Source organism: Lepidochelys kempii, chromosome 1 (assembly GCF_965140265.1).
Source record: "Lepidochelys kempii isolate rLepKem1 chromosome 1, rLepKem1.hap2, whole genome shotgun sequence".
In the NCBI taxonomy this organism is placed as follows: domain Eukaryota; kingdom Metazoa; phylum Chordata; order Testudines; family Cheloniidae; genus Lepidochelys; species Lepidochelys kempii.
In genome coordinates, this window is record NC_133256.1 from 48,645,701 (window position 1) to 48,670,078 (window position 24,378).

The 24,378-nt window shown below is 41.0% G+C and overlaps 1 protein-coding gene across 2 annotated transcripts in view; it reads right to left on the reverse strand.

Moving 5' to 3' along the window:
* LOC140902194 (probable tRNA methyltransferase 9B) overlaps positions 1 to 24,378 on the reverse strand; it is a 95,080-nt gene that overhangs the window by 31,684 nt on the left and 39,018 nt on the right. The window contains exons 2-4 of one of the 2 annotated variants that reach the window (XM_073322058.1): positions 16,600 to 16,737; positions 6,792 to 6,988; positions 3,342 to 3,515 (exon numbers count right to left, since the gene is read on the reverse strand). In XM_073322058.1, the coding sequence (XP_073178159.1) occupies positions 3,342 to 3,515; positions 6,792 to 6,945 (328 nt within the window). In that variant the 5' untranslated portion in view covers positions 6,946 to 6,988; positions 16,600 to 16,737. The remainder of the gene's footprint in view (positions 1 to 3,341; positions 3,516 to 6,791; positions 6,989 to 16,599; positions 16,738 to 24,378) is intronic. The other variant, XM_073322143.1, reaches the window with a different exon arrangement.

Here is a 24,378-nt window from a genome sequence, read left to right on the forward strand (position 1 = left end):
GCTTGTACTAATCAAAAAGCGCTTTTGCTGGTGTAGGTTATACCAGTTCCCTGAGCAAAATAAGCTATAGTGGCAAACGCACTTTTATGCTAGTGTATCTGCATCTACATTAGGGCTTCTATTGGCATAGAAATGTGGCAAAAAATTAGTTACTTCTAATCAACATTGCCATGCTGGCAAAAGTTTCTAGTCTAGTCCTGGCCTTAGCATTGCTGAAGGACCTTATTCCCGTCGCTCAACAATCTCCTGGAAGATAGGGAATGCAAATGGTTACCATCACCTCTGGTGTGTATCTATCTTCAGAAGATTATGTGGTGACAAATAGGACTCAGAGATGGGGGGGGAGGGCTATCTGCAGTATTGCCAAAACCCACTGCTCATAATAAATAAATAAAAATGAGTCAGGTCCAAAACCCATGAGATTGGGTTATAAATCATGAGATTGAAATAAGAAGACTGGAGTTCTTTTTATTTGCCTTTTGGTTTTTGATCCTTTAAAGTGCACGTTTTTAAGCTTTTCTCAGCAACCATGTGGGCTAGAAGCTTCTTTTTTTTAAAAAAAAAAAGTTACAACCATAAGCTGAGATTCTCACATAATCCTATTACTCCAAGAACTTGAGCTTTGAGAAAAACTCTGTACAGAAGACAAAGCTGTCTCGGGGATTGGCCCTAGACTGTGGAATAAACTTCCATGGGAACTAAGGAACATTACAAACCTCACCACCTTCTGCTCTAAGTGCAAGCCACATGTTGGTGACCTTGCATTCTCTAACAAACATAACGTAATGTGCGTGTGTTAACATTACACATGCACACACACAAAAATTTCCAAAGAAAAACACCCCACTGCACACACAAGCAACACACACTTCTCTAACTGAGGAAAGGATGAGAGAACAAACATGTTACAATGTGTCGTCATGTTGCTTAATAAACTAGTGGAAGGTGCTCAGATACTTGAGTGATGAGCATGAATACCTACACAGAACAGAACACTGTATCTAGTATGATAATGAACTCTGGAAGCTCCTCTGAACTTCGAAGAACTTGACATGGATCTGGGATTTGAAAACCAGAGTCCCAAGAGGCTGAAAGAAAGACTTTCTGAGACAGGGAGTGGAAGCTGTCAGCCTAATCAGTGATTGATTTAAAGAGATGTAAGATATTCACATTTAATTGTGCTTTAATGAAACTAAGTGTGTCTCATCTTGTTTAATTTATAGGAAAAGTAAATCTTCCTCTGCTAAGCAAACAATAACTTTTGTTTTAGTTCCACTATTTCTCTATTTTTAATCAACCCTGTTTTTACTATGATTATTTGACTTGTGGACAGTTGGTTAAGTAATTTCCTGAAGATTGCCCCAAAGATAGGAGAGCCCCATAGCTTCTAAGGAGAAGTAGTGAAGGATATAGAAGTTTCTGCCGCCTCACTCTTACTTGATGTCTCAGTTACAGGAGAAAGGACAGACGTCCTCTCCCATTACGGAGAGCTGAAAAGGGTAGAGGAACAAAATAAAAGAAGCCTTAAGAGCAGAGAGGAGACAGGAGTTGGTGGTGATGCAGGTGACTACAGCAGGTTATGAAAAGATGGAAGACTGGTGATTATTTTAAAATTTCACAATATATTGTAGTGACTGATATTTGTCAAGTATTGAACAGCTAGCTATTTCATGCAATTTACAAATTCGACTGAGAAATTAACGTTACCACAACTTCACCCAAAACCCTGGATAAACGTACAAAGCCATCAGTGCCATCTTTCCAGTGGGTTCCCTTATCATGTGCACCTTCCTGCATATAGAAACATGCAGCTTGTAATTACCTGATCTGAATGTACAAATATGGGGTTTCCACATGTCCAAAAGATAAGGGTTCCACCTCTGACAAACTAAAAAGCAAGATAACTCTGCCCCTGCCTCCCTACCAAGCCCTGCAAGCATCTTAAGAGTTCAACAACAGGAAAAAATGGTAAGTTTTGGGTCTCAATCCTTCATTTGCTAGTAAATTGGCAGCACCTCTCACTACTGTGGCTGAATGAATGCTGGCCCTGCAACTCAGGGCCCACATAAACCTGTTTTACCAGTGTCAAGGTTCCTTCCCCATTCTGAACTCTAGGGTACAGATGTGGGGACCTGCATGAAAAACCCCCTAAGCTTATTTTTACCAGCTTAGGTTAAAACTTCCCCAAGGTACAAACTATTTTGCCTTTTGTCCCTGGACTTTATTGCTGCCACCACCAAGCGTCTAACAAATATAACAGGGAAAGAGCCCACTTGGGAACGTCTTGTCCCCGAAAATCCCCCCAAGCCCTACACCCCCTTTCCTGGGGAAGGCTTGATAACAATCCTCACCAATTTGCGTATGAGAACACAGACCCAAACCCTTGGATCTTAAGAACAATGAAAAAGCAATCAGGTTCTTAAAAGAAGAATTTTAATTAAAGAAAATTAAAAGAATCACCTCTGTAAAATCAGGATGGTAAATACCTTACAGGGTAATCAGATTCAAAACATAGAGAATCCCTCTAGGCTAAACCTTAAGTTACAAAAAGACACAAAAAGAGGAATACACATTCCATTCAGCACAGCTTATTTTATCAGCCATTTAAACAAAACAGAATCTAATGCATATCTAACTAGATTGCTTACTGACTTTTTACAGGAGTTCTGACCTGCATTCCTGCTCTGGTCCCAGCAAAAGCAACACACAGACAGAGAGAACCCTTTGTTTCCTTCCCCTCCAGTATCTTGTCTCCTCATTGGTCATTTTGGTCAGGTGCCAGCGAGGTTGTCTTAACTTCTTAACCCTTTACAGGTGAAAGGGTTTTTCCTCTGGCCAGGAGGGATTTAAAGGTGTTTACCCTTCCCTTTATATTTATGACAACCAGAGACTCCTTTGCTGGCTCCTGAGTGGCTTTTCATCATATTTTCCTGTGGGCAGGTGGTCAGCATTTCATATTTGTACCACTGGGAAAAGCCCAAATAGGACCTGATGAAGTGGGCTGTAGCCCACGAAAGCTTATGCTCAAATATATTTGTTAGTCTCTAAGGTGCCACGAGTACTCCTGTTCTTTTTGTGGATACAGACTAACACAGCTGCTACTCTGAAACCTACCCTAGCAAATTACTAACAGCACTGCAAGCCCCCTTTTTGCATTGGCAAACTGAGGAGTGGTTTCCAGTGGTGTAACTAGATGGGTGGACCAAGGAAATATGCACCAAAGTCTTGTGTTGCCCTCTGCCAAAATACTTGGCAGAGACTGTGAAGCCAGCCTAAAAGCTCCAAACAGGATTATCCTTTGAAATTTTGGCCAACAGAAATTGCCAATGTACAAAACTTACCAGCAATGGATAAGACTGCATCAAAACACTCATTCCGATATGGCAGGCACAGACTATGACACACCATTACTTCATGGCCATCATTTCGTGCTGACTCCACCAAAGGGAAGCAGTAATCACAGCCCAGCTTATAGGTTTGAGAATTGATATGAAGGTATTTGCCATTTCCACAGCCTGAAGTAGTAAAATAAAGAGGAGAAAAGAGTGTCTTTCAGTTTCTATAAGCAAGAGAATATTCTCCTGACATGAGCAATGAAATGTGCCAGTGTCTGACCTCAATAATTTGAAATTCTCTGCCCATTTAAAAAAAAAAAAAACCAAGATGACATTATAGTGGAATTTATTGTGGCTTGTGATCATTTTAGCACAATGAGCACAGACTGTTCCTATCTGTCAAACAGTGGGCTCTTTGCTGTGTGACGTTAAGTGATGAGATGGGTTTGCTAAAGAGCATTTATCTTGGCTTTCTCGTGGCATACAGAATCAATAACATTTATGTTATGACGCTATTACACTTCTGCTTGTAAAAGACCAAAAATACTGTATTAAAGCATCATATGGCAGCAGCACAGCCTTGAATTATTCCTGTGTATTCAAACAGACAAATTAGAAGGCTAAATAATTAAATCACTATCAGACCAAGCTGTTAAACCCATTGTTTCCTTGTTATCTGCTGCTAATTGCTGTTGCCATGACAACTGGAACTTTCTTTGTCTGATATCTCCCTGCAGTTTCTTCTTCATAACTGTATGCTTCTGATGTAGAGATGTACAGCCTTCCCACACTACAATAATTCTGTGTTGAAATAATATAACAAAACTTTCAACTTAAACTATTTTACTGCTAACATTTTCATCTGGGGCTCAGGTATCTGAATCCTTATACTATTAAGTCTGATAGTTTGAAAAAATCTAAGAAGTTACCAAATGTGACTTCTCACCTCTTGCTTGAATGACTGTCATTGAAATCACAGATCAAATTAAGAAAAGGGAGTGAAGTGCCTTGGGTTAATATAATAGCCTTTCACTTCTGGAGACCTCAGTTCAAATCCTCTTTATTTCACAGACAAAATTCAATTTGATGGTTCATAATGCTATGTATTTGTTCATGTAAAAGGATGAGGCCTATTTTATAGTGCCCTCCTCCGACCAGACCAGGCTTTGCTCTTGCTGAGTCAGCTCACTCCCTGGATTAATTCTGTCTGAGCTCTCTCAATTAATCCAAAGAAGCAGTTTCCAGCAGGGTTAGTTGATTTATTTTAAGTGTTTTTAAACAAATCAAAAAACGTTGCAGACTCTTCCTTCAAAGTCTGTGGAGACCAAGTAGTCCTTTTCCCCAAGTTTGTCCCGCACACCAGTAACCAACATTTCCCGGCTCTTACCTCGGAGGCTTAGCAAAATAAAAAGACCCTACTGTATCGCCCTTCTGTCCATGTGGTTCCTGGAGCAATTCTTCTGTGTAATAGCTCCCATAGCAGTCTACTGAGGGCATAGCCCTTGGTCCCTCAGCTTTCTGGAGGTTGTTGCAATCCTCTTCTCCATTTCCTTCTGCCCTCTTTTTCCAAGAGTGAGTTAATTAAATTCCAACTCTTTCTCAGGTGCAGCAGGTGGGGCTAATCAGCCAGCCAGTCACAGGTCTCTGGCCCCAGAGGAACGGTATCCCTTATGTTTTCACAGTTCACAATACACTAAAACCCACTATGAAATTAGCTCAGTCATTCATGAGAACACTCAGAAATAACAGAGACACGTAAAGCAGAAAGCCCAGTGTACGCACACAGAGCAATGTAGAGAAGTCTGTGTAACATCAGACATTACATGTTTGGCCCAAGCCATTGTTATTGATATTTCACTTTCATTAACACCCTAAGAATTGAAAGGAAAAAAAGAAAGGGTCTGGAGAGATGATTTTAGCAAACTGAAAAAGGAGTAGAGAAGCTATTTATTTTTAGTTTGAATCCAGCACAGGTCATGAGCTGGCCATATCAGACTCCTGTTTGGTGGTCAACGTGAAATCCTTCCATGGTCTTAGTTCAGTTTCTAATGGGGAGGTGTCCATATCACTGTTAGCATCCTTGTAGATAATGTTACTTCTTAAAGAATGAAGGAGGACTGTGGAAAAATACCAGCTGGCCAGCACCTGTTGTCCCTGCAGGCATGGAAGCACATTGGCACGGCAGTATAGGGAAAATTGCCCTGGCACGGTCCATGCTTTAACTTTAGAAAAATTGAAAATTTCAAATTCCAGAGTTATTTATACTATATATTAAACTTTTCATATCCACTAACATCTTAAAATAAAAAAGGGAAAATTATTTGCAACATTATTCAGCTATTTAGTCCTTTCATACTTTCCTTTAATAGTGGTGACAGGACATTCACCTCCCAAGTGCCTCCTTTATGGCTGGGTGTGATACTGCAGGCCTTTCCGGCCTCTGGTGCCTTCAGTAGGGTGTCAGCCTTTCTTTGTAGGTCTTCAGAGGCTAAGCTCTCTGGCCAACTTACACAGTCAAATGGATGAGCCCCTTTTGGGATAGCAAAGAGTTCAACACACTGCCTGCCTTCAGCAGGGTCTTCAGCCCCATCTCTGGGCCCTTTAAATCCTGCCCTGCCTTTGGGATTCTAAGCCTTGTCCCCTTCTAGAGTCTTAGACCACTTCACCAGTGGGAGAATCAGGGCCCACGCACTATTCCAGGTCCCAACCCAGAGACACTATCAACAGCAGTTGCCTCCAGTTCACTGCTGCTAGCCTGGCCCTTTTCCCACGTAGCCCCTTTTTCTTCACTCTTACCTAAGGGCTGAATTTCTCAGATCTTCTTCCTTCTCACCAAATGCAAATGCTACCACAAACCATCCTCTGGTTCTCTCAAGCTCCTGTGACCAGGAAGAAGCATCCTTCCTTGCTCTTCTGGTCCTATTGACCTGCTAAGGCCTTGTAGTTCCTTTTAGCTGAGACTGCTGGGCTGAGATTGGCTGCTTCTGTGCAGCCTCTCTAGGCAGGCCTGAAGGACCCATCTTCACTACTCCTTTCTTGGGGCAGAGTATGGTAGAACCGTGGGCCCTCCAGCGAGGGGACACAAAGGCCTGGTACACTCCTTCACAAGTAGGTAATGGGAAAAGTTGCACAGCCACATGGCTTGTACATATGTATGGATGGCTCTGGAAGCAGGTCCATTACAGAAGAAAGAGGGAGAGCAGGCAGCAGGAGGCAAATTTGATAGGCAGCCAGGCTATGATGATTAAAAGTGTACCTGCCAGCTCCAAAACACACTCATTTGCAGATGAGCACTCATTTCAAACCCTGCAGCCTAAGGCAAGGTGACTCTGACCATGCCAAAAAGTACTGCTTAATACAGAGAAGAGGCATGCCTGGCTTTGATCACTATCAACACTAAAAAAATAATAATAGTTTTTTTTTAAAACAGTTGTCATACTCAGGGACTCAACTTACCAATATCAGCAATCAGGCTGCCTGGTTCCTGATCTGAAAGGAACTGTTGTACCTTTGGCCAAGCCTTGTAGCGTGCATCATGGAAGTGAGGAGCAATTTTCTCATACACTCTATGGACGTGGTCCTTCTCCAACTGGCTTGCCTCCTTCTCCATCACAAAAAGGCTACACTAACTCATTGAACCCAGTGCAACAGTCCTAAAGAAGCGGAAAGGGAAAAACAAACAAACAAAGTCATCTCAGAAACCTGTGTGGTCTCGTTTTCTAAAATACAACCATAAAATTTTAGTAGTATTATGCAGTTAGTTTTGAATCTCCATTTACAACTTGGGATGAGTTATCATCATAAACAAAGAGAAAAAACTGGGATTTTTAAGGCAAAAAGCATTGTTTAATCTGTGTTGCTTTCTGACGTTATACAACATTGTATGATATAAATAAGTGTTTCACACTCAAGACCTGTCCTCATGACTAAGACTTGCTAATTTTGCGTCCAATTCAGCAACACATTTTTCACATTTTTCCTGGGAGAATTCTGCACCAAAAATTTTTTAAAAAATCTGTAAACAAATATTTCAAATTTCTTCAAAATTCAACATATTTTATTTGTCAAAATAACACAATATAATCACACCAGTTTCAATTATTTTAGTAATTTATTTCAAAATATCTGTCAGCAAGTATGTATGTAACAATACAGACAACAAAAAAGTTTCAGGAATTTTTTTTTGACAAACAGATTTCTTTACTAGGCATATATTAATACAGAACTGAGTAATAATTCACTTAAACTACAGTACAGAACCGTATTTCCCGCACCCCCCAGAAGTGGTGCAAAGGATTGGGGTAGTCAGGGATAACAGAGGAGCTGAGGGAGAGGGAAGTAATTGCTGGGAAGGAGCATGAACTTGAAGGGTTGTTGGGTATGTGTGGGAAAAGCATGGAACAGGTTTTTTGCGGGGGTGGGGAAGGATTGTTAGGGAGCGTCCCCATGCAGACCCTGGCTGACCCCTAGCCTCTCCCATTCGGTCAGGCACATCTGCCCCTGTCACCGTGTGTCTCTGGGCCCCCACTCAGCCATTCTCTTACCCCCTGTAGCTCTCCACACACGCACCCCACCCATGTGGCCCTGCATATCTACTCCCATTCAGCAACTACCCCAGTCTGTTCTCCCCCACTAGCCCTTATGAGCCCCTGTCTAACCCCCCAGCAGCCTCACGCTGTCTCTCTCTCCATAGACTCCATCTTCTGACCTGGCCCGACAGGCACTGTGAAGAAGGCAAGCTCTTCCTTTTCCCTATCATAGCTGGGGCTTAGCAGGAGCTGCTGCTCTGTTCAGTGCCACAGCGCCCTCTGGTGAGCAAAACGTGGAACTTCAGCAACTTTTCAGCAGAAGCTATTTTCTGCAAAAAATATTTAAAATATGCATGGCACATGAAATGTGTGTGCACAGTGGTGCAGAATTCCCCCAGAAGTATCCCATGGTGTAAACAATACTTTAACAGGACGATCCAGCATAATTTCAAGGTCAGAAACAGTGGCAAAATCAGGGCCATCGCCATTAAGAAAATCCTTTAATAACATCATTGCTGAACTACAATCCCTGCGTGCTGATGGAAGTCATTACAACCACCAGAGGAGACACCCACAGCCAATTCTAGTACACTCTGCACTTCTGAGCCACAGCAATCCATCCTTTTGTCACCTTTAGATTGGATTACTATGCCTTGACCTAGAACAGTGGTTCTCAACCAGGGGTACACAGTAAAATTAAAAAAAAAAAAATTGTTCTGATGCTGATAAAGCACCCCGCCCATATCAGAGGAATGTCCCTAACGAGTGTTAAAACCACCAAGGTTATAAAGTAGAGACACCCAGGCACTAGGAAATTAGGGACGAGAGAGAGAGACTCAATAAATGGTAAAATAAGCTCTAACCAGTGTTTTTATGTTGACCATCTGCATAAACTGAGAAGGTCACAACTAATAATTTGTTATAATCTGGGCATGAAAGATAAAATGTAAAAAAAACTTGGGCAGAAAGAAGGACACATAGGTGCCAGTATGTAATTGGTTAAAATTTTTATTTAGGAGTGTGGGATAATGTGATAGTTTTACACATATAATGTAAATGAAAAACAATGCTCTTTGGGAACCATTTCCGGACAACAGTGCAACATCAAGCTACTGGAACTCTGACCTCTCTACGTGACCGGGATGTGTAGAGGCATCGCCGGGAACCCCCAGATGAGTGGATCCTGACTGGTCATCAGATGAAATTTGTCTGTATATAGGGAGTGGTGAGGATAAGGTATTTGCTTGGTGTGTATATATATATATATATATATATATATATATATATATATATATATATATATTTATTTATTTGTTTGTTTGTTTGTGTGTGTGTGTGTGTGTTGATAACAAATAGAGGTTTAGAGCACAACTGTGTAAGGCTCTTTCCAAGGAAAAGTTTCCACAGACCCATAGAGTATAGGCAGGGTGCAATAAATTGACCAGGTCACGCCTTGAGCTCTCGGTAGGGTATAGGCGGGGTGCCCTAAATTAAGTGGGTAACATACTGTTCAACATATTCATAAGTGATCTGGAAAAAGGGATAAACAGTGAGGTGGCAAAGTTTGCAGATGATAGAAAATTACTTAAGATAGTGAAGTCCAAAGCAGATTGCAAAGAGTTACAAAGGGATCTCACAAAACTGGGTGAATGGGCAACAAAATGGCAGATGAAATTCAATGTTGATAAATGCAAAGTAATGCACACTGGAAAACATAATCCCAACCACATATACAAAAGGATGAGGTCTAAATTAGCTGATATCACTCAAGAAAGAGATCTTGGAGTTATTGTGGATAGTTCTCCGAAAATAGCTGCTCATTGTGCAGTGGCAGTCAAAAAAGCTAACAATGTTAGGAACCATTAGGAAAGGGATAGATAATAAGAGTAAATAACATAATGCCATTATATAAAGCCATGGCACCCCACACCTTGACTACTGCATGCAGTTCTGGTCACCCCATCTCAAAAAAAGATATATTAGAGTTGGGAAAGTTACAGAGAAGGGCAACAAAAATGATTAAGGATATGGAACAGTTTCATATGAGGAGAAACTGAAAGGACTAGGGCTGTTCATCTTTTAAAAAAAAAGAGACAACTAAAAAGGGGGATGCGATAGAGGTCTATATAATCATGAAAGGTGTGGTGGAAAAAGTGAATAGGGAAATCTTATTTACCCCTTCACATAACACAAGAAGTCACCCAATGAAATTAACAGGCAGCAGGTTTAAAACAAACAAAAGGAAATACTTCTTCACAACGCACAACCGGTGGAGCTCGTTGCCAGGGGATGTTGTGAAGGACAAAAAGTGTAATCTGGTTCAAAAAAAGAACTAGATGATTTCATGGAGGACAGGTCCATTAATGGCTATTAGCCAAGATGGTCAGGGATGCAACATATGCTCTAGTTGTCCCTATGCCTCCGATTGCCAGATACTGGGATGGATCACTCAGTAATTGCCCTGTTCTATTGATACCCTCTTAAACATCTAGCATTGGCCACTGCTGGAAGACAGGATACTGGGCAAGATGGACTATTGGTGTGACCCAGTATGGCTATTTTTATGTTCCCAAGAAAATGTCTTAAAGCATAGGAGCGGGGTGGAGAAGTGGTTTCCCATTGTGGAAGACCATTATTGTTCTTTTTAATGTAAGTGATGGTGTCTAGATAATGCAATGATGACTACCTTAGAAATGCATATACAAAGAAACAGAGAAATAGTAATGACCATTAGTTGTCTTTCTTTAGTCTTTCTTACACAGCAATATGTTCCTCTTTGGCTGTTACAGAGGCTTAAAATCACCATCCTGTAAGCATGTATATAGGTACTTAATTCTGCATGTGAGAGTAATCTTGCTGAATGTGAATTCAATGGGACTATTCATGGGCCTAAAATTAAATCACATGCATTAGTGTATGTAAGGAGCTTTGGACGAGAAGGGCTTTTTAATTACTATTATTACTCTTCATAATAACCAAACTGCTATAGAAGCTTGTAGAAAAAAAAAATGCCTTCAGAAAAATGCAGAATGAAATAGTTGAAATGCTCTGCTGGGGGTAATTTCAAGGGGAAGATGATGTACTGTCAAATGTATTGAGAGAGAAATAAAAAGGGAAACTGTTCCTTGAAGAACCTGCAACATCATTTCAAAGGTTTGCTATCGGTTTATTACACAGGAGGAAATAACTTGTAGACTGATACCAACCAAAGGGAGTGATGGAAAGGTATTGTTTATTTTATGTTTAAAAGCAGGAGTTTAAGTTTTCAAGTTTGCACCTGCTAAGCACACCTTACTTTCAAACGATGAACGTCCTAAGACTTGTTCCCTATTTGAGACACATTAAAACAAACAATTATGCAATAATACAAAAAAAAAATAGGTACGTGACAGGTAAAAGTGAGAAACAAAGTTTTACTTTAGATGTTAAAAAAAAAAAGCAAGAAATTTCAAAATAATTTAACAAGTATTCCGTGTAAAGATGCCCTCTCCTCTGGAATAAGAAAAGGAAAATTAGAGGAAAATGTAATAGGAATTATGAGTACTTACCAGCTGGAAGAAAGAAAGAAGCAGCATCTAATTAGAGAATAGCCACTTTAGGACTGTGGCTGCTTGTCTCTGCCAAATGTAAAGGCCTAATCCAGAAAGGCATTCTGGGAATAAAGTTCCTGTACGTGGGGAGAACTAGTAGGAACTAAGCAGTCACTAAGCAAGAGGCAGCTTCTGTGGTGTATATATTATGTAATATCAATTATATTTGGACTGTATGCTGTTCATAAGCAGGGCTTTTGAGAATGTAAATACTTTATTTAGTACACAAACCATTACCTTATACAAAATAAAATATGCTCCTCTGAAGGACTGGGTGAAAAGTAAAATTAAGAGGCACACAGCACCAGTTCACCTTGATCATTTGTCTCATAAAATTGTGCCAAATTTAGCAAAAGATTATTGAAAATGAGATTAAATTGGTGCTTATCAAACAATTTAAGATTAATTATAAGCGGCTGTCTTCATATGTGATTATTTCTTACTTATGTATGTTTTATGAAACGTACGACTGTCCTCATGAGATGAAAGCCCCCAAAAGCCTGAGTTACCTCACTTTGTTTGGGGAACTAGGACAGAAACGCCAATTCACCAGCTCACCAATCCACTCAGCTATAATGCAGTCCTGCCCCATCCCAGTGTGGGGAGGTTGTAGTTGGACTTCTGGATCTAGAGCACAATTTGTTCCTGTGTGTGCTGCAATTTCTATTTTTCTGAAAGATTTCTTGAAATTATTTTTAAATAAAATGGTAGGATTTTTTCTTTTTGATCTTAATCAAGAAATAATTCTCCACTTTGGGTAGAGGTCAATGACGTCAATTTGACTAGCTAAACTATGACTTAATGTGGGCTGTAAAGGCTGGGATTGTTAATGTAAGGGGGCTTCCTTCTGATACAGGGCCTCTTTTAGAGAAACATCTTCCACTGACAGAGATTTTCCAAATGTAATGATTTTCCAAATGTAATGATTTTCCAAATTTTATAAAATGCCAATTCTTATTTGCCTCAGAGCTACCTGTGAGGTCTCTCTGTCCCCTCCAGATTATAAAATTATTAGTTAATTGAAATTCTTATCACTATTTGAATGCTTGTGGTTACGGAGATAGTTCCAGGAGTGAATGTTGTCAAGGATGGTGCAAATCTTGGGCAAGATCTTGACCTTCAGCTCAAGAGCACTTAGTACAAATCAGAATGGGGAGGTGCAAAGGTAGCCTAAAGAGAGGTAGTCAACAGGCGGACTGTGGGCCAAATCCAGACCGCCAGATGCTTTTCAATGGACCCTGAAATGTTTTTATTTACTTATTATTATTTTATAATAATTATTATTTTCTCTGGAGTCTGGACTTGACTATACCTTCACCAAGAAATATGGACCTTGGCAAAAAATAATTGACTATCCCTGAAGCCACCATTACACTTTACCTCCCACCCGAGGGCTACTCTGCACTGGTCCACCCCTCCTCCAAGAGAAGTTTGGAACAGCCTGCAGAATCTTACGAGACCTGGCTGCCTAAGGTCTCAACAAACCACTCTGGCAACAGGACACAGAGACGCCTTCCCCCGTGTGCTGACTAGAGAGGTGGCATAAGAGCAGCTGCTAGTCAGCTACACAGGGGAAATTTCCAACAGCAGGTAAATTTGTTTTTAGGGTAGCTTTGTACCAGCAGAATGGTGCAAAGCTGGCCTAATGCACTTAAAAAACCAGCCCAACATCTCTGACATAGCTATTTTACTACTTTGTGAGAGAAGGTGACAATCTTTTTTGCTCTCCATTAAATAGGTATTATTACCTTGAGCATTTTTAGGACTGTTTAATTTTTCTCCTTATCTTGTACCTGTACCAGCAATGTTCTTGTCTTAAAAATGATAATATAAGTGTAAAAATATGCTTGTACAAAGATGACTGTGGTTAAAAAAAAAAAAGAGGGGCATCATGTGGCTGGCACTAAGCAAACAGGGTCAGGTTTTGCCTCTCCTTCCAACAGAAAGAGGGCTGGGCTGGTGGCAGATCCTCAAAATCTGGTACCAAGCTTGGTTGTTCACTTCTTGGGTCAGCAGGGCCCCCCAAACTCAGCCTCTTTGAGGATGGGTATTAACACACATCTCTCTCCCTAGTGGTCCCAGTGCAGGAACAGTTTCTTTCCAAATATGATTCATATATTCAGAGCGGGGGGAGGAATAGCTCAGTGGTTTGAGCATTGGCCTGCTAAACCCAGGGTTGTGAGTTCAATCCTTGAGGGGGCCATTTAGGGATCTGGGGCAAAAATTGGGGATTGGTCCTGCTTTGAGCAGGGGATTGGACAAGATGACCTCCTGAGATCCCTTCCAACCCTGATATTCTATGATTCTATTCTACCCTGAAAGATTTCTGAGGTCTGTATGTGGTTTGTCACCTCTGTTGATATATGTGGGCTTCTGTTTTGGGGGGTTTATTAATTTCATTTTTTGCAATTTTTGAGTTTTATGTAGATGTCCAAAAATTGGGAGATTTGGGGACTCTCTCTTTGTATATATTGTAAGGAATAATCTCTTTGTAATGTTCTGTAGTGCATTTTAACATTGTACTGTTTCAAACAGCATTATATTAAAGTGTACTAGGGAGCCAATAGTGCAGGATATGTATAGTCCAATTTATGTGCAATGCATTCATGTACTTTAGAAATCAAACCCCGTAGTCCTCATTACTGCACAAGTCCTTAGGTACAAGTAACCATTTCTGGTGTCCCCCCCCCCCCTCACCCCCGCCTATGTTAATTTTATGATCACCAATTTTATTATCATTATCATCATCAGGGGGGTTTTATGGGCGTTTAATGGTTAAAACTTAAAACAGAAACCCTAATTTTATTTAACTACAATTATGACAAAAATTGGATGGCCTGCCCAATTCATTTGTCATCGAAAGAGAATTTTTATAAAACACACAATGGCAGCCGCCATTGGTAATTAACAAGCCTATATAACCCTTGCCTGCCTGATCCAGAAACCTAACCAGCAGAGGGACTTGTATAATTCAACTTCACTTTGAGACACTGCAACAAATCTTAGTGTTTCCGAGAAAGCTGATGCTATTCTGGACATATAGATCATAACAAATGTGAACAAAAAACAAACCAACCCCCAGTAGGCAGAGAAAATATAATATAGTCTTTCAAACCATTCTGCAAATCCCTCTTCAGTAAATCCATGCAGAGTGCAGGGTAGAAACATGCCAAAGTGCCAAATAGTCAGTACAATACCACATTTTGAATCTGTAGGACAGCTAAGAAAGTATGAGTATTAATACCAAGTAAATGGACATAAAAATGAATACCCAGATTATAGCAGACTCTGACATTGCCGGATAGCAGCATGCCAAATGGCATATAAATTTTAAACAAGGCAACTACTGCAGAGGCTTGGTGGCACCATCATCCAACTAAATAAGCCCCCCAAAATGCACTTCCATCAGAACAAGCTGTGAGCCTGACCTGCAGCATTTCTGTGAAATTACAAAATCAAATTCTTTGTCATGCAAAACCCCAAGTGCCTAAATTAAACTCTGCACAGTGGTACACCGCTTTTTAGAAAGTCAAGTTCCAGCTATTTGAGACACTGACAAATTTGTTTGCAATAAGTGTTTTCATTAATAGTTTTAGCTTTAAGAAGTAATTTCATAATCTCTTTTGATGGTACAGAACCTTATATAGCAACACATTAAAGAGATGGACAGGAAAATAGGGGGCACCTCCATACACTCCTACAATTTATTTACATGATCAAATGTGTATACAAAGCCATAGAATGATCAAGCTTGAGATTCTTTTATTTTTATCCTATACAACAGTGAGACATGTCAGAGTGAAACAGTAATTGGATTATCTTGGATTGAATGCTATAGTGCTACTTTGTACTATTATAAAATGGGCATGTTTATACAAATGAAAAACTAAAAATAATAAACTGTATTTCATAAGAATTTTGCACTTTTTCTTCCACAGTTCTTTTTTAAAAAAATCTCTCTTTACATGCTGCATTATGGCCAAACCCTCCAACACCCTCCCCCCGCCCACCCCTTTCCCATCAAGCCTGAAGCATTGAAAGGGGATTGTGCTGCTAGGAACAAAGAAAGGAAGTCGTTTTCAGCTTCATACTTAAGCATTTATGCATGCAATTTCCATTAACCACACCAATATTTACACTCAGAATCTGCATTTTGCATAGCTGAAGTATACCTGAAAGATTAAAGTTTATAAGAAATTTCAATAACCAGAGAACCCACATTTACATTTTCAGTGTTTTGTGGGGGGAAAAAATCTTTAGAGGGAAGAAAATATAAGCTGAGCCTCTGATCACTGAAGACTGAATCTTTTTATAGATTGCAGTATTGTTGTAGCTGTGTTGGTCCAATAAGAGATATTAATAGCCCACCTTGTCTCTCTTTGCATAGATGCAAACACAGTGAGTCAATTTAGTAAAATAGTATGTGACATGATTGGCATCCTTTGAATTGTCTGAGACATACAAAAATCCTTTGAAATAGTTGTTAGTATAGAACCCTGTATTTAAAAAACAAAACAAAAACCTATGTACAAAAGTAGGCTGACCAGATTATCAAGAAACTAAACATGGTGAATTTTTCATATTCTGAGCTCTCTGTTTAGTGAGATGACTAATGCAATCTGCATTTCCGAGGGTTCTTCAATACATGACATTTTCAGATAGAAATGTGGACCCAACACTCCTCATAGCAATCATTCAGATAAATCAAGGATTACAAACCAGTTTGTTCTGTGACTTGTGCAAGGGGGTGAAAGTGCCCACGCCATCACTACAACAATATAAAATTAACATGACACACATTCAATGGATTAAAAGATGGCTAACTAATAGGTCTCAAATAGTAGCTGTAAACAGGGACTCATCATCAAGCGGGTGTGTTTCCAGTGGGGTCCCGCAAGGCTCAATTCTTGGCCCTATGCTATTTAACATTTTTTATCAATGACCTGGAAGAAAACAAAATCATCACTGATAAAGTTTGTAGATTACACAAAAACTGTGGGAGTGGTAAATAATGAGGAGGCCAAGTCTCTGATACAGAGTGATCTGGATTGCTTGGTAAATTAGGCACAAGCAAACAATTTGCATTTTAATACAGCTAAATGTAAATGTATATATCTAGGATCAAAGAATGTAGGTCATACTTACAAAACAGTAATGTGTACTACATAAATCCTTATACTTTCCATTTCTGGTTTAGCTGCTTAGATTTGGCATGTTTTTCTTTTCTTCTTCCGCCCTCCCCACAGGCGCTGGTATTGTAGGAAGGCTTTTTTGCAATGGGACCTGAAATCAGTAAGGGATTAGGCTCATTTGGATGTCATCCAGCAGAAGGTCCCACAGATGAGGATCTTTAGCTGAAAATGCTCTTCCTCTGGCTCATGAAAGTTTCAGTCCAGGCCTTAATTGCTTCATCCTTCCTGATGAACACAGCTGCCTTGGTGGACAATAGATGGGTTCCAAGATAGTTGTGTTGATACCATATCCTGCCCTGCCATATGTGACATGGATGTGTGTTTTGAGAGGTTATGCAAACCTAGCTGGGACCTAAGTTCCTTCTAAGCTGCACGGCCACGCAGCAGGCTATCAAGGGCCGCACAGGAAGGGAGAGGCACCCGCCCCCCATCCTGGCCCAGCCCAGGCGAAGCTGCCATGGCTGGGGAGAGGTACCCCTCCCACAGCCTGGCCTAGCCCTACTGGAGCTGCTGCGTCTCAGGAGAAGAGCCTCTCCCCCAACCGCGAGCTGCTGCAGCAAGAGAGGGCTGTGGGAACTCCTCTCTCTCCCTGCTGCCCCAGGACAGCCTGCACCACAGAGCCCTCACCCCCAGCTGGAGCCCTCACCCCCCAACTTCCTGCTCCAACCCTGAGCCCCCTCCCGCATCCCAATCCCCTCATCCCCGGCCCCACCCCAGAGCCCACACCCCCACCGCACCCCAACCCTCTGCCCCACCCAGAGTCCCCTCCCACAGACTGTCCAAACCCGTTGGCCCCAGCTCCACCACATCACCTCCATATTGGTGCACACAACAAAACTCATTCCGCACATGGACATAAAAATTAGAGGGAACATTGGCTGGGACATGATCCTGAAAGGTGCTGCCTTCCATCACATCTAACTGAGTGCAACAGGAGCAGAGGAGTAGTAGACCCAAACAGGATCAGGCACCTAGTTCACAATGAGGCATTGCCAGTGTCGACAACAGTCTACCCCTGTGGAAATGTCTGTGCAACACCTCAATATTACAAGCAGACACATAAAAGGGAAATGATGACAGAGTGGGCGACACATAGGTAGGGGCCTGTCAAGGCTGAATCCCCACTCTGCCACTTCGAGTACAGAAGGTGGGGGCCCGCAAGGATTCTAAAATATTAATACTTACGACTCCAGGCTTATATTAAACTCCCAAGGCTACAGCTTTTCTCTAATCTTGGCTTGGTGAACGCTGTCAGCACCCAAATGCATAAAACCCCCTTTGACCCAGATGGAGCACTTGGGAATTCCTCCCTGTGGGATACTCTCAGCCCTTTCACCTTAGCACAGAGGAGATCCACAAGCCAAAATAAAGAAATAAACCTGATCGCGTTTATCTAAACATTCCCTATCCAAATGATTCCTTCTAGGTATGAAAGACAATTTTTCATACCTGGTTCAAACCTTACACAGCATTCCTGCTTATAGCATTGCTGCTCCATGCCCCTGCAGCCCAGAGAGAACAACAGACAAAAGGAAAGTTTGTTTCCCAATTTTAAAAAGTTCTAACCCACGCATTGGCTCTTTTAGTCAGATGCCCATTATTATTATTATTTTTAAAACCTGGGGGACTTTTTAACCCTTTACACGTAAAGCAAGTAGAAAACAGCTACCAAGAGGGATTTTACAGCTAACTGGCTGGCTGGGTGTCCACCAAAGGGAGCTACCCCCCTTTATTTATCAGAGGGCTACGGCCAGACTGATTACCGTTGGATTGTGGCCCTCTCACTTGGGTTCAGAGCAGCTGTAAGGAAAGAAAAAAAAGTTGCCCCTAATTCATGCAGAAGTAACTAAAGCTGCTTCCTGAAGGCAGATGGCAGCGAACAAGAGGAGAAAACATTGCCAGCTGCCCAGGTAAGCAGCTTCCTCTCCCACACCCATGCAGCAGACTTCAACAACTCCACATGCAGGATCAGGGCCTTCCTTTGTTGATACAGCTTTGTTCTTGTTCTACTACTACAAACAAATACCGTTTAATGTTCTTGTTAATCCACCCCATATGTGTGATGATATGGCACCTCTAACAAATCTAGCTGTGTCTTTTGGATACAAGAGATTTATAATGCTATTGGATCATCCCCAATCTCATCTGTGTTTTCTGATCTCTGTTTGATCACAGCTGTTATTCTGGAGACAGCAGCAGCAACTCCATAGTGAAGGCTGCACTGAGATCATACTTACTGGAGCATGTAGGAGTAAGGTCAAATAAGCTGCCCACTCCCTAGCTACCCCCCTGATTCTTACTCTAGCCATGGGTGGATGACAGGGGCTCCTTGCCTGATATTTTCCCTGTGAGCAGGTGGGCAGAAAGGAAATGGACCTTCCTCACTAAACCTACAACCAGTTTAAAAAGGGCATCTCTATAATAAAAGGGTTTGCACAACTTTAGTCAAACCAAGTGCTGTATTTTATTTGTGACAGTTGCTACTTTTGTAATGCAACAGCTCATTTGTTTGCTTCTGAAATAAAATGTTTTAAATAAACACGTCACTACATGCTTTATTTGATTACACAGCTTTCAAAAGCATATAGTAAATGGAAACTCAAAGCAGGTACAAAACAGCAATTAAGATTAGCAGTAATGAAATAGAAGTTGATAACCTGACGTCTAAATTATGTTTAAATTGTCATAAAAACATAAGCTAGTCTAAAAATGAAACCATTGCCCATCTTAATATATCTTTTGTAAAACAGCTCCATAACAGAAGGTTCTCTTGCTACCTCTGCTCTCTATCTGCTAGAATATTGATTTATACCATACACACTAAAAGTAAAGTTGAGCAGGTAGCCAAGGGGCAGCAAAGATCAGTATGCCTAGTTGACAACAGACAAAACGGGGAGGGAGGGAAGAAAAGTGTATGAAGAAATATATAAACAAGATGAACAGGAAAATGCCTGGAAGATGAAAGATGGGAAATCTAATATATGTAAGGACTGAAAAGAGAAAGTTCAGCAGCTTAGAAAAAAATAAATCTTAGAGGTGAAATCCTGGTCCCATTAAAGTCAATGGCAAAATTCCCATTAACTTCAATAGGGACAGGATTTCACTTAATTCATTTACTTAATTAGGATCTGATTCTACCACCTTTCTTGATGCCCAGTAATAATGGGACTACTTATAGAATAAGTTACAAACCAGTGATATTCAGACATCAGAGGTTCAGGAGCCAAATTTGCAATCAACATTACCCAAAAGAGGCACAGTAGTGTGAATTTACCATAGTACAATTCATATTTAAACAGCATGACAGGGGAAATATTTAGTTATATATATAAAAAACTAAATATTTCCCATCATGCTGTTTAAATATATATATACATACACATATACACACACACAATTCTCAGAGCAAATAAGTTAACTTAACCAACTAAGTTATCAACTTGCACTAATAACATAGTAAAAGCATCTTTATTGATTAATAATTAAAGCACAGTGTTTTAACAACATGTGTTGTAAAAAGCTGCAGGAGACACATTAAAGAACCACTTGCGACTCGTGCACTGCAGTCTGGGAGTAACACTGATCTAACTTAAGGGTGGCAGAATCAGGTCCTCAACTGGTTTATAGAACACTTATCTCACAACAGTGTCTGGGACAATGTACATAATAAACCAAAAAGTTATATCAAACTAGAATCTATGTCCATCCACCCCAACATACAAAAATGGATCCCAGTCGTGAAAATACTTGAGGCATGAAATAGCCTCAGAGACTTCAATGGGACTACTTGTGCACGTACGTGTTTGTGGAATCTGGGCCAAAACGGGGGAAATGAATATAAAGGAAGAATTGGTGAAAAATAAGTTTTGAAGCCAAAATGATCAAAGGTGGACTAACCTGAATAGCTTTGTTCAGGATGAGAAGACCAAAGCAAACCGAGAACACAGTTGCACTGCACATTTGAATAAACTTACTGATAGAATGCTGACATTCTTTTTATAATTTTTTCATTTTATTTGGGGGGGGGATTTTGTTGGATTTTTTTCTATTACAGGAGATCTGCAGGGAAAATGTGTCAAGTCTTGCCTCGGGGGTGAGTAGAAAAGCCATGGGGTCAGGGGGCAGGTTAGGTTTCAGAGCATGCCCACCCTGCACTCAGCTGTCAGCAGTGGCTCTTGTCCTGCAGGGCTGGGCCTGGCTCCCCGTCCTGGGTATTGCCACCTGGTCCATGGTGTGGCAGCACTGCTTAGGTTTGGGCTGTCTGCCCCTCCATAATGACAGGGGGAGTGGATAGGCCAAATTTAACTGAGTGGTGCTGCAACCCTGTGTGCCAGGACCTACCACCATCATTTAAATTTTGCCCCACGTCCAGCCTGTCATGACACAGGAGCAGACAGGCTATCCAGGCCCAATGCCCAGAGTGAGAAGCTGGACCCAGCCCTGAGGGACAGGAAGCTACAGGAATTTTGTTTTTTCCCCATTTTATAGGTTGTTTGTTTTATTTCATGTTGCTTCACATTTGTGAAAAAACACTGGGCTCTATCTACTTACTGACCTATTATCCTTGAAAATTTTGTATCTTCTGATGTACACCAGCACACAGAAAAAGAGACAGGAATTAGTATTCAAGTCAATATCAAACACCTTTACTGACATGACAAGATATACAGCATGGCCAAAACTGATAAAGTTAGGGACCAATCATACTCCATGTGACATCAACAGGAGCAGAACAGGACTTCAAATATTTGCGTACAGAACTGCTTTCACAATAGATTTAATATACAGCCAGTACTTGAGCTTGAGGGAAGACTAGCACAGAGAAGGTGAAAGAAGACACAAAGCAGCCTACATCCACACAGGAAGGATCATCAGAACTTGAACGGTAGCACTAAAATGGTCCAGACAGGAGATGCTAAAAAATACCGCCTGCAGGATTCCACTCTTTCAGCTGCCTTTGATAATACAACCTATGTGCCTACTGTCTTGTCCTCCACTCACAGCCAATTCCAAGTGGCTGCTATATGGATATTGACTACAAAATTACTTCTGACAGCTGAGTCACAAGGCTCTGGCTTTGTAGGCCTCGAGAATTTAACCGGTCTGCAAATATTCACTTGAATAGGCCGAAGGCCCTTGTTGTTGGGATGAAAACAGACAGACAAAGAGGATCATCATTTTGCAAACCCTTTCAGCTTTAGAAAGATAGTACTTAAAAAACCTTAGAGATCTCCAGGACAAGGAAGCTCTTCTCCACTGGTTTCTACCACACAAAGGAAATGATAGCAGCATTTCTTTTTGCCTTGAGAGAAACTAAACAAAACTTCTAGAACTATCTTCAGACAAAGATAAAAAATGAGGAAGCGCCATGAATAAACCCTGAATTACTGCAGTGAGCCAGGTCAAGACAATCACAATACAAAGAGAGAGAGAGAGAGACTCAAAGGGAAATCCATAAAGACTTCAAAACCAATATTTAGGCTTTAAGGGTTGTCGATCATTTGTGGGCTAGATTCTCATCTCTGACAGCGTAACTCAGACATCAACAGTTACTCTGGCATCATTCCAATATGACCGAGCAAGGAATCTGGCACTGTACGTATTTTGTAAAAGCCTATCAGCATTTCCACAACACCCCTCTATTTTACAGGCGTTGTAAAGCTATAAGCGAGCTCCTAAAAAGTACTAACATATGGATATTGCCTTAGGTATTCACCACAAAGTTATGGGCCAAGTCTTCAGCTGGCATAAATTGACTTCAGTGGAGCTAATTTACACCAGCTATAGCTATGGTCCCATCTGCATATATTATTTAACACATAACAGCTTCGTAAAACATTTCTCTGCCCTTGCCAGGGTGCTATTCAACATAATAAAAACAGTCACAATAAATGTAAAGTAATTAAAATAAAAAGCAATTACTTGTGTCTTCAAAATATCCAAGCTGTGAGGATGGCAGAAATCCTGCTCTCCCCTCCATAGATTTGGAGGGGACCACATGCAGGGTAGCTGTTGCAATGCCGGTGTGTGAGAAGGACTAAGATTGGCGACAGCTGTATAAAAGGAATGTACCCCTTCCCAAAGCAAGGAAGTATGTATGTTGCAGCTCCCAGAGTGCTGTTGTGGAGAAATGGGGACAGGAATAGAAAAGAAAGGGACAGAGTAGAGGGGAGCCTGGGGAGAGGGAATTCATCACTTAACTATGTTCCAACCCTTTCATATCACAGATGGGAGCACTAGGTTCATGGACTGAGATTTTCAAAGCTGCCTAAAAGATACAGATTCACAATCCCAATGGAAATTGGGCATTCAGGTCCTGTAGATAGCTATGGAAACCTCAGCTCAGAAGGGCTTTGGAAAGACTCCACAGCATGGAGGAAGGAATCCACTTTCTTCCTCCGTACAGGTTCCTCAGCCAAGTACCCAGCCAGGTTACTTGGGAAGATTTTGCCAGCGTTGTGCAATATTAACCACTATCCCCTGGCTGCTGTGTGCTGCTCTAGGCCAGTTAAACCGGGTTTATGGAACCTTTGCATTACAGAAGTAATGTAAAAATCTGTGAATCTGGCCCATTCTCCGAAGAATGTGCACAAATCCATTTCATTATACACATGCCTTTATACTATAGATATAGAGCATTTCTCTTTAAAAAGGGTGTTATGCATACATTCAAGACACTGAAGCCAAAATCTGCTCAGGTTTCAGAGTGGTAGCCGTGTTAGTCTGTATCACCAAAAACAACCAGGAGTACTTGTGGCACCTTAGAGACTAAAATTTATTTGGGCATAAGCTTTCATGGGCTAGAACCTACTTCATCAGATGCATGGAATGGAAAATACAGGAGCAGGTATAAATACATGAAAAGATGGGAGTTGCCTTATCAAGGTCAGTCTAACGAGACAACTGAATTAACAGTAGGATACTAAGGGAGGAAAAATAACTTTTGTAGTGGTAATGAGAGAGTGGTCCATTTCAAAACAGTTGACAAGGTGTGAGTAACAGTAGGGGGAAAACTAGTATGGGGAAAATTAGATTTAGGTTTTGTAAGGACCCAACCACTCCCAGTCTTTATTCAGGCTTAATGTAATGGTGTCCAGTTTTCAAATTAATTCCAGTTCTGTAGTTTCACGTTGGAGTCTGGTTTTGAAGTTTTTTTTGTTGAAGAATTGCCACTTTTAGGTCTGTTATTGAGTGACCAGGGAGATTGAAGTGTCCTCCTACTGGTTTTTAAATTTTATAATTCCTGATGTCAAATTTGTGTCCATTTATTTTTTTGCGTAGAGACTGTCCGGTTTAGCCAATGTATATGGCAGAGGGGCACTGCTGGCACATGATGGCATATATCACATTGGTAGATGTGCAGGTGAATGAGCTCCTGATGTGGTTAGGTCCTATGATAGTGTCACTTGAATAAATATGTGGACAGAGTTGGCATCAGGTTTTGTTGCAAAAATAGGTTCCTGGGTTAGTATTTGGTTGCTGGTGAGTATTTGCTTCAGGTTGGGGGTCTGTCTGTAAGCGAGGACTGGCCTGTCTCCCAAGATCTGAGAGAGTGAGGGATCGTCCTTCAGGATAGGTTGTAGATCCTTGATGATGCGCTGGAGAGGTTTTAGTTGGGGGCTGTAGGTGACGGCTAGTGGCGTTCTGTTATTTTCTTTGTTGGGCCTGTCTTGTAGTAGGTGACTTTTGGGTACCCTTCTGGCTCTGTCAATCTGTTTCTTCACTTCAGCAG